The following is a 10,617-nucleotide window of genomic DNA, read 5'->3' on the forward strand; positions in this document are numbered from 1 at the left end:
GAAAGCCCGTGGATACAAAAGGAGATGTAATAAAAAAACAAATGGTATAAAAAAATAAAAGATAAAAAACTCCGGATGCCGACCGTCTCCCAAAAGGCACATTGACAATGAAACCGAATCCGACCGCTAAAATACAACCCCCAAAAGCAATTTTTATAAAAATATGTTCCCAAAGTCTTTCTCTCCTCCATATGACTGAAAGGTTGTTTTGTAAACCTTCCAAACGATGTCATGCCGATTTCATAATCATCATAAAAAACAAAAAAAATGTCTGCTTCACTGGCTTCTCCCCCTTCTCCAGGCCAATGCGCCCACACCCATAGGCGGTGCAAACACAGCCAGCCCCATCTTCAGTACTTCTCCCCAACTGATCTCCCTCTCATCCCCAAAGTAACCCCCATCCGCGCTCGGAGAGTACCCTTGGCTCCCCTTCATGCTACTGGCCTCCTTGGCTCCCATATCCTCAGCAGATTGGAAGTACATGAAATCCATATCTGCCCAGGGATCCTGCGCCGCTGCATCCACCTCGGTCTCTGTCCCAGTCACGACCTCTGTGGTGGGGGTACGCAGGGTGTTGAAATAATCCATTCCTGCTGCAACTCCCTTGTTCATTCCCGTTACTAAAGGAGGCACAACGATCTGTCCACCAAGGTATAAACCGCGCATCCCAGCGGAAATGAGAACAAATAATATAACTATCTTCATCCTTCTATGGTTGAGTCTTCTCTTGAATGTTGTTGCCCGTTGGGATCCAATGATTTCGGCGAGGAGGCCTTGTTTCCTGAGTTTCTCGGCATCTGGATTGAATGCCCGGTTGGAGAAGACGGTGATCCATATGAAAAGTCCTAACCACATCGAAAACGCAATATAGGGACTGAGATCTTCCAAAAGCTTCCCTGGACCAAAAAGAGCAGCCGCAAGACCACGATCTCCAAAGAAGTATGTAAAACCTGTAGCCACCCCAATGCAGCATCCAAGCCCAAAAAAGAAGATCAAGAGGGAGAAAACAAAGTTGTAGAAGTTTTGGCCTCGAAGGTAATACTTGTTGATAACTGTAAGAATATTTGTATCCAATTCGCTCGTCTTTGGATCTACAGTTTTCTGCTCAGTGATCTCTATTTTGGGGATATCTGGCACGACTGTCCCCACTCTTGATTCTGAAGTTAGTTCCTCTATTGGTGATTCGGGTTCTTCGATTGGTTCGCCCGCCCTCTTCGCGAGAGAGTCGAAAAAACGCCCTATGTTGTGCAGATCGTTCTCGGAAATGTTCCGGGATACAGGTCGCTGAGGAATCTCTCTTCTGAAATTTATTGCTGGTGCTAGAGGGTTTAGCAGCATAGAGGAATTGGCGGAAGTCCCAACAGAAGATGCTATACTCGGTGGGGGTGGGTGGGGCATCCATGAACCCGACTCGGAGCCTTCCAAAGGGACTCTGTTACCCCCATAGCCAACGTCTGGAGTTGTAGGTCGACTCTGCAAATAACTGTAGTTCAGCCTGGATCCATCTGAAGAACCAGGGCGTCGAAAATCATCGGATGAACCGAGACGTCTGAAGCCATCGGACGAGGCAGGACGCCTAAACCCATCTGAAGAACCCGGGCGTCTATAACCATCAGAAGAACCGGGGCGCTGGATGTAGCTCTGTGATAGACGTGAAAGCTCCGGTGATGTGGAACGGCTATAGCCATATGGCATCCCCAGATACGAAGGGTCGGGGTTTCGGGGGAGACTAGACGAACGCCGTTGACTATGGATGTCTGATGCGCTGTAGGAGTGTGACAAACGCCGTGATGATTCCGGTACATTAGGTTTGTTTGAATATGATTTGGTTTGGTGCATATCTCTGAAGATGCGGGCTCTGCTAACAAATGGACAGTTATCGTCATCTCCATCCCCATGGCTGTGACTATGACTGTGACTGTGGCTATGGCTTTCACTATGGCTTCGGCTATGACCACGTCCCTTTCTAATCTCACTCGCTGTTTGGACTTGGGTCTGGGCTTGGGGTTGGGTTTGGGTCTGGGCTTGGGGTTGGGTTTGGGTCTGGGGTTGGGTTTGGGTTTGGGTCTGGGTTTGGGTTTGGGTCTGGGTTGGGGTTTGGGTCTGGGTCTGGTCTTGTGCTTGGGCTTGGGCGGGTTCTATGGCTGAGGATGGCTCCTCTTCCACTGGAGTTGGAAGGCTAAGATACGATTTTGAAAACTCGTGGGGCAAACTTTTTCTCCTTGCTGGTGTAGTTGGAGGAGTCGGTGGGATGGCTGGCACCCGTTGTCTGGCCGGGGTACCTGGATTAAACAGTTTTTTCGTTGGTGATGACCGGTCGTGGGAAGGAGTTGCCTGTGATTCCTTCGGTGGTGTTGGTATCGCTAGTTTCAAGCTCGCTTGATCCCGTGGAGGTGTAATGTCCGAAAAACTCCCCTGTGAATGCAAATCCCGTGAAGGCGTAAGCTCTCTAACGGGGAGACTTCCTTTCCTCCTCAACGCCGGAGTAGTATTCGGAGTTGCAGCTGGAGTCGGGGGAGCCTGGCCGTCAAATGGCTGTTTCTGGGGTGTCGAGAAACTCGGATGACCCAGCGATTTATTTGGTGTTCCTGAGATGTCATTTTCTGGCTTGGGATCTATCGAGGGTGCGGAATCACTCGATCCTATCGACTCGCTTGAAGTCCTCTTCAGGGAGGCTCCTAAAGAAGGCTGAGGAAAGGTAGCCCTTGCTGGTGGTGGGGACTGAACAGGAGCCCTTCCATGATGATGATCCTTTCCATTCACGATGCAATCCATACAGACTGGCGAAGTTGACCTCACAAAGGGTTCATCCTGTTTCTGCTCCTGCCTTTCGGGCAAGGGGGTCTTTACCCTCTGCGTAGTCAGTGGTCTTCCTAAGGGTTCGGTGATGTCGGCAGCAGAGTCCGCTGTTTCCTCGATAGGGGTTGCTACTGCTCCTGCTTGTTTCTTCGACGTTGTGTAATCGAAATAGCCATATGTCAACTTCTCCGCCGGGGCGTTCTCGACCAGATTGACTCGTTCTGTACGTTTGGGTTTCGGTGATCTCTCGTCGCTAGAATCCTCCTCTTTGATAGCTGCCAAAACCCCCAAGGTTGATCCTACGGGATTGCTATTCTTCTGCCAAGAAACAGCTCCTTCTTCTTCCTCATCTTCTGTTTCTTCCTCGTCCTCCTCTTCCCCTTCCTCATCATCATCTTCATCTTCATCTCCACTCAAATCACCATCATCTCGGAAATCATCAGATCGAACCATGTCGTTCTGGGAAGTAGGTGTTGTTGCTCCAAAGATGGTCACGAACTGCTTTGTCTTCGTGGGTGACATAGGTAGAGACTCATCGCGGGAATTCATCTTGAATAGAAAAGTATGGCACACACCCACCCTTTCTCTTCCTCAGATCGAATCCAAGCAGGAAAAAAGGGGAGAAAGAGGGGAGCCATAGCAATATGTATCTCGGACCCGGCGCCACAGACATCTGCAGCTGAAAGCTGTTGGCTGCAGCCCTTACGCTGCCCGTCAGCGACACCAAACCATACCAGACGTGGCTTCAGGGTTAGGGCGACCGTGCATCAACGTGGGCCAATGTCTTTGGCTATTTCCGTTTGATTTGTTTCCGTGATCGCCAAGGTGCACGGGAAACAAGTCATCTGTGTCCCCGCGCAAGGCCATTTAAGCCGACTATCTCGATGGGGGAAGAGCCACATATCATCGCAACCAGTTATGATTAAGTGCAGCTTCAGGAACGTAAAACTCTCACAATTACAGGCGACAACGCGGATATCTAGGTATGCAACGAAAAAACTTGGTCCCTTGATGGGTAACTGCTGGAGGGTGGGCTATGGATAACGGCAGTTCTGAAGAATGTGAGGAAGAAGAAAAAAAAATCCTGCTTCATGAGCATGAGAGCGCCTATGATGATACGCGGTACTTTGTATCACATTCGTTCCCAGCATCGCCCCCAAATGCACACCAACATCCCCGCCATAGAGATTCCTTCGGCGATGTCTTAGCTCGCTTCTACCGCCTTGGGATCCGATCATCTCCACAAAAATAACCTGATACTAATTTAACACAGATCAATGTTATGAGGGGTTATTACAAAGCTTGGGCCTCCAATCACAGAGGGGCTCGTGTCATCGAGTATCACTCGGAGGAGGTGTGGGCGTTTAGGAGTATATAAGTCACGAATATCTCTTCCCTGATCCTTCTCGAAACATTTTGTAACCTCCAACGTCGATGAATGTAGGAGGAACGTGAAGATGAAAAGAAATCTCTGAAACAACTTTGCCAAGAAGAAAAGGGGGATAAACAAAATAGGTACGGCATGCACCTTAGAGGTTACGGACCGACGACAGCTGCAGCCCATAATAACCGAGAGGGTACCATTCCACTTGTAGTTATTCACAAAAGCTTATCAGCAAATGGAGCCCTGGCACCAAAGATTTATTACCTAAATTATTAGTCAATAAATACCATGCTCGGGCTGGAGGATACTAGCTAGCAGAAGAACAGGGAACGTTCAGGGGGATCGCTGCCGAGGGAAGAATTCGGGAAAACAAAAAAAAAATTGACCGCCGGGTGCTATATCTTCCGACTCCGTTCCAATAGCTTCCGAATATATTCCTCTTAGCGACTAGTCTGGAAGATCGACTGCAAGGTACTGGCTGGGTTATGACAGCAGCTCCTGAAGAAAACTCCACGAGCACTGCGCAGTAGCTTAAATTCCAGAGGCGGCATCTGTAACCCATGCCAATGGCGACATGCATACATACATCTTGTTTAACTACCGGTACCGGTATTAAACGCAGCTGAGCGGCGAGTTACTCTGTGTTTACCTGGTCAACTTTCAAAAAATAATTTGCGCCCAACGAGGAGTTGGAACGCACAGGGTTGAACAGAGTGTGTGTTTGGTTTGATATGTTTCACGTGTATAAAATTAACAATCTTTTCGTTTTAGGGTTGTTTGGGTATCCAGTATATGCGTATCAGAACGGTCAAATGTTACGGTCTGTCACTAAAATTTCCCTATATCCATACATGTAGGTACAAGTACATATACTTGTTCAAAGATGGTTTTGGGGATCCATGTAGTTGTTCAGTCGAATTAAATCAAATCTGTTCTATTTGGTACGTAGCCGCTCGCCTATACATGTGGTCAATTTAGAGTTCTCACTAGCCTATGCCTAGGGTACTGCAATATACACGAGCTCAGCGGATATGACGACTTCTTCCTTCCTTCCAACCTCCCCGTCCGCCTCAGGCTCATCTCACAACTACCGTACTATACACTGACTGCAATGTCAGCCCCACCTCTCAACGACGGTGGAACTAGCGGCTTTTATCGTCCTCAGTCACGCCGTCAAGCGTGATAAGTTAAATCATTTCAGCGAGATTGAAGAACTACCGCTAAATCAATCACACATTACACGCTTGTTCAACAACCTACCCATTCCCTATAGTTAATGTATCAACGCATGTCCCTTACTTCTCTAGCAGAGGCAGTACAAAATAGCTAATTACCTTTTAGAACATTACTCCATGTCTTAAGATTCGTCGTTATTTACGCCCCTTGTTCCAATCAAGAGAATCGAATCTTTATATTAATTTATTGATAATTATATTTAAGGGTTCTGTTTATACTGCTTTTATATTGACTTCGTGGGCACATGCATGCATGAATCCCCAAACAGATACCTAACCTTAATGGCAAACTTTAAAGTGTGTTGTCGATTCCAAACACATGCAGACTGGTTACACAATTCTAGATTATTGAGCGTGGAGATCGATTTTGATGACCAAGAAACGTCTTCATCGCTGATTCTCGATAAATCTTACGACTCTAAAGATCCACTGACCAATCAGTGGAAAGTGAAGGTTCAAGATCTGCACGGCGCATCGACCCTGTAACCTGGACTGCGGATTGCCTACTTACACGGAAATACCCAGTAGAGTGTGTAATCAAAATAACAGTTGACATTAACAGTGATTTTCTGAAGCGAGAAGCCGTCCTTAGTCGCGGCTATCCGATAGTTCGGCTAGAAGCAAAGAAAAAAAGCCAGACCAGCTGATCCGCATGAACGGACTCAGGGTGAGGCTCCTGAGCATGGGTAGCTTACGGTGCGGATTACACATGCCACTTGAGTATTCTCTCCGCCTTTTGAGGCTCTCCGATTTTGTACGACATGCCAGCGACAAACGCACATTGAATGCGATGCAACCGCATGACCTTCATCCGAGCTGCAGCTGTGCGGCGGGAGAGCCAGCACAACGAACGAATCCAGTCGTGTTGATCATTACCTTTCTCAGGCGAGGGGAAGCACGTGCGTGAGGAAAATGGCCATTTGCGGGGATAGACAAACCGATGAGAGTCTTTGTGAGTGCTGTTGTCAGGCTGTTTTTATGCAGGAAACACCAAACGAATATTAGGCTGTTGACGATATTTGTCAGTAGATATTGCGGTACTGTGACATATTCTGCGCTTGATGTCGTAGCTTAATGTGCTGGGGCTGAGTTTGAGCATCACGCAGATAAGTAGATATACATACATACAGATTGTGTGGATGTCTTTTTGACGAGGCAGTTTAAGCAGGACCGGAGCTGTGTGCAGCCAGGATAAAGCTGCACGCCCTCAGCGCTTTTAACACAGGCCGAGAACAAATTAATCAACAAAGTCTTATCTATCTCGGTAGGAGGGAAAACCTCCTCTACTAGATAAAGCACATGGCAAACTGATATGTCGGCATGAGCAGGATTCATCAGAGCACTTCTATCTGCCAGTGCCATACCTCCGAATAACCTTGTGATGAGTTCTACATGCATGTAAAGCTCTGCCTGACAAAGATTACTATCTTGGCTTGTCAACAGATCTTCGGTCGGGCATACGCACTCCCAGGATTTTTCCGCAGCTATCTTCCGTGGACGCCGGCGCGCCGTGTTCTTGGATGGATAAAGAGGTGCATGAGCAAAAAAACTAATGAAAAAAAACTCGGCATCCTATCATCTATCAAAGTGGCTGGGCAGTGCCGCTGTATGCAACAATAATCATAATGAAAACTGATTGGTGGCTGATAATTGTTGATGTCTTGCTTCAATAAAAAATACGAGTACCTACTTAATACCTGAAATTTCTAATAAAACCCACTAATTATAATTGCAGCACGCAAAGAAACTTCTAAAATCAACTTGAATTCCTGAGTCGAAGTTTTGTGATCCCACGCTCTTTTCTAAAGTAAATCTCGGTTTATCCAGGAATGTTTTATTCTAGTGGCCGTTGATCCCAGAAAGACCCAAGAGATTTTGAGGGCACATACTGTGACATACATACGCATGTTGATCCAACCCCTCAGATGTTAATACCTTCACAGTCATAAGCCCAACGGTTATGAATGAGTGAACTGTGAGCCATTTCGAGATCTACCATGATCGTACAAGCACAGCTGCGTACATCATGTACCAGTCTGATATATTCGCAATAATATATATTTCTGGTCACAGAATCATGCTGATTTTTCTTTTACTCCATATGACCTTAATTGGTTTATTGGCTGGTATTAGCACATACCCAACTATCTGCTGTGCATGGCTTTGTATGGCTAATTCAGTTCCACGATTCTCTCTTAGGGTGCTGCGAAGCTGACCCACCCTTTATATAAAATTCAACCACTCGGCACCACAAGGGAATTAAAAGGCGATGTGGCTGACTCTAATTACAAGGCCTAGAATATGTATTCTTATATGTGCTACTGAGTACTTATCCTAGTAGGACACTCAGAGTCAGGCTTTCTGTTTAGAAAGTTGCGTTGGATCTTACCATCAACGATATCCTCAAAAAGCAGAAACCAAGTATGTAGGTATGTTTCAGATACACTATTTGTACAAATAGGATACAGGAGGCTTTAAAGAACTTGTATATTGTGTCCTGGAAGGTTGGAGTGAGTTTTTTCGGCTGGGCTATGAGATCACAATGTCGCCATTGCACAATCTAAAACTTGGTTCCCTACTAATATATCGACATTTATGATAGAAAGTCTATCATTAAAATCAATACTAATTCTCGGAGACTTCTGTCTAGTATCCTCTATTTTCCTCCAGTGTCCGGCTGATAAGAAAAGGCGAATCGATTCTTGCTAAAGTTTAACTGGACCGAAACCTATATATAACCTGCATTTTACCTATTAGACTGGCTGAAAGGAGCTACCGTTGTAGTTTAAGTACAGTCGTATCTCGTAATTCAATATCTCGGATCTCTTGCTGTCTCGTACGGATTTGCGGGACAGGCACTGCCCTTCTCCACCAAAAACTATTTGCTGTCTCGTATATTTGCTATCTCGTAGGGGTTTGGCTTCCAGAATACGCTAACGACATAACGAGGTACGACTGTAGACGGCAGGTCACACAAGACGTCGAAGTTGTGTATGATCATGAGTGAAGATTAGGGAGTGCATTCAAGACAAATATCCAAATATGGGGATTTCAAGGTCTCGTGCGACCGGCCGAATATTCGAATTACGAGGTACAAGTACATAGTTTTTAGGAATAGTAAATACTACTAACACTCACCAAGCCCGCTTTCTACAACCTACTACTCCTGATATCTAAGGCCTAACAAAGTGCGATTGGCAGGCAAAAACTTGTCCCCAAAATACATGCTCAAACAAATTGATGGGCCTTTCAAGATGTTTTATCGGTTTTGGCGTTTCAGTTTAACTTCACAAGACATATTTATTCTATTCTCTAGCCCGTTTGGTTAAGTGGATTGGATTGTGGATAAATCATTTTATCCTGTGTACATTCTAAAACGAATATAACGTACAATATTTGCGTGACGTAAGTACAGGATTTATTCTGTGAGATTTCCGAACTCACCTCAAAGTGCCTGCCTCTCTGATTTCGTCTATTTCCTTTCCTTTGTATTTTATTAAATTTTCTGCGCCCAGTCATCACCACATGATCCATCAGTGTAACTACTCTTCTCTAATCGTTTTCTGTTCCAGTTTTGTTTCGGGTCTGGTTCCGGATGCTTTGCTACTCCAAATTATGCTGATGTACCCCCGGCTCAAAACTCATGTACACCATCCTTTCCTCCTTTCCCTTTCTTTACCTTTTCCGAGTTCATGGGAGCATCGGCCACCGGTGCATTCTTTTCAACTTCTTCCAGGAATCCCCACTCACTTGTCTGTTGGAGTCTGGTGCTGGATCTGGTGTTGTATTGTCTGACCCACATCGCATTGCTGGCGCTGCTATCAACACATGTTTCATTGTCAGATTGAGTGTTGTTTGGCTGCTTGGAATGATCCTTTGTGCCCTTTCGGATGAGATTCTTCTTAGCCCGAATAGCAATCTTTGAGAATGAATTTGCAAGTTCGGCATCACCTCCGCTGCTGTTATCTTGTTTCGGGTTCTTTCTGCGGATACTAGATGAGGTCCTAAAAGAAGCTATAGTCTTTCCATCAAGCTTAGGGAGCGAATCTGCACGGAACACTTTGTTTTTTCCAGTGGTATTCTGTTTGGAACCTCCTGCACGGGGATTTGAAGAAGTTCTGAATGCTGTTGCGATCTTGGGAAAATATTTTTCAGGTACCGCATCGTCGCTATTCCTGATATCCTGTTTGAACTTCTTGAAAGTGGGATCCATGGCCGGGTTTCGAGCTGTCAGGGTATCGATAAAATTGACATTCTGATAACCCCTTTTTCCCAATTGTTGATTAAGGCTGGAGGGATTCAGAGATCCTAAAATAGGATCATCCTGGGGAATTAACCCCATTTTCTGGAGCGGCTCTGTAGTCGCTATATTAGTCATTGATCACTGAAGAAATATGGTCTTAAGATCATCTATAGGGCTTACTCTTTCCACGGTACATAAAAATCATGGTAGCCCACGGATTTTCGATGGTATCAATGTAATCCACCTCCCAGTATATATCTTCTGAGGGCTTTGCCTCTCCGATTCTACACTTATTATTAGTTTTTGAAAGTTCAATAAAACTCAATTATCTTTCGTCTAGCTTACCCAACAACGTGTGAGACATCATGGCCTATCCATCCAGGGTCTTCCGTGTTCGACATATAGCTGTCAGTCTGTTGGGCTGTTACTCTGCGTTGGCAAATACGATGTAGGATGATTTTGATTTGGCCCATTTCGGTTTGGTGATTAGGACCTTCGACAGATTCTCCCCCATAGGCTTTTTCCAGCTTCTCGCCGGTTGAGAGGCCAGCCATTAGGTATTCCACCGGTATTTCACTAAACATCCATGGCTGCTCCATTGGGGTGCCATCTTCACCTATAGCTGGGCGACCTTTTGCTATGGTAATCACAGAGGGGACTCCTTTTTGTGGAAGTTCTACAATAACCTTTCTTTCCGTATTTCCGCTTTTGTCGATATAAATATGTGCTACCAAGTTCCAGTGGGGGTCGTGATATCCAACTGTTCTGTAGTCGTCCAAGTGGGAGAAGAGAGATTGGATTGGCCTAAAGCAAATTTGGAACGAAGCTCCGGTTGGAGAGAGGACGAAGGAGGTGGAAAGTGAGCCCTTGTTCGAGCGAGTGATGCCATATTCATTGAGAATTTGCCCGTCTGAGGTCTGTATGCTGAGGTCGAGAACACCCTTAATGGTGGGCAT

The 10,617-nt window shown here is 45.8% G+C and overlaps 2 protein-coding genes across 2 annotated transcripts; both read right to left on the reverse strand.

Moving 5' to 3' along the window:
• Nucleotides 1–276: 276 nt before the first annotated feature.
• On the reverse strand, nt 277–3,348 carry H6S33_010455 (uncharacterized protein; the record flags this gene model as incomplete). Its single annotated transcript, XM_044841842.1, has 1 exon — nt 277–3,348. The coding sequence occupies one exon, from the start codon at nt 3,346–3,348 to the stop codon at nt 277–279; it is 3,072 nt and encodes a 1,023-aa protein (XP_044697598.1).
• Nucleotides 3,349–9,052: 5,704 nt separating this feature from the next.
• Nucleotides 9,053–10,617, reverse strand: H6S33_010456 (uncharacterized protein; the record flags this gene model as incomplete). The annotated part of the gene is made up of 3 exons (XM_044841843.1): nt 9,053–9,774; nt 9,842–9,945; nt 10,007–10,617. The coding sequence occupies 3 exons, from the start codon at nt 10,615–10,617 to the stop codon at nt 9,053–9,055; spliced, it is 1,437 nt and encodes a 478-aa protein (XP_044697599.1).

Source organism: Morchella sextelata, assembly GCF_020137385.1.
Source record: "Morchella sextelata strain SCLS chromosome Unknown scls_4, whole genome shotgun sequence".
Classification (NCBI taxonomy): Eukaryota; Fungi; Ascomycota; class Pezizomycetes; order Pezizales; family Morchellaceae; genus Morchella; species Morchella sextelata.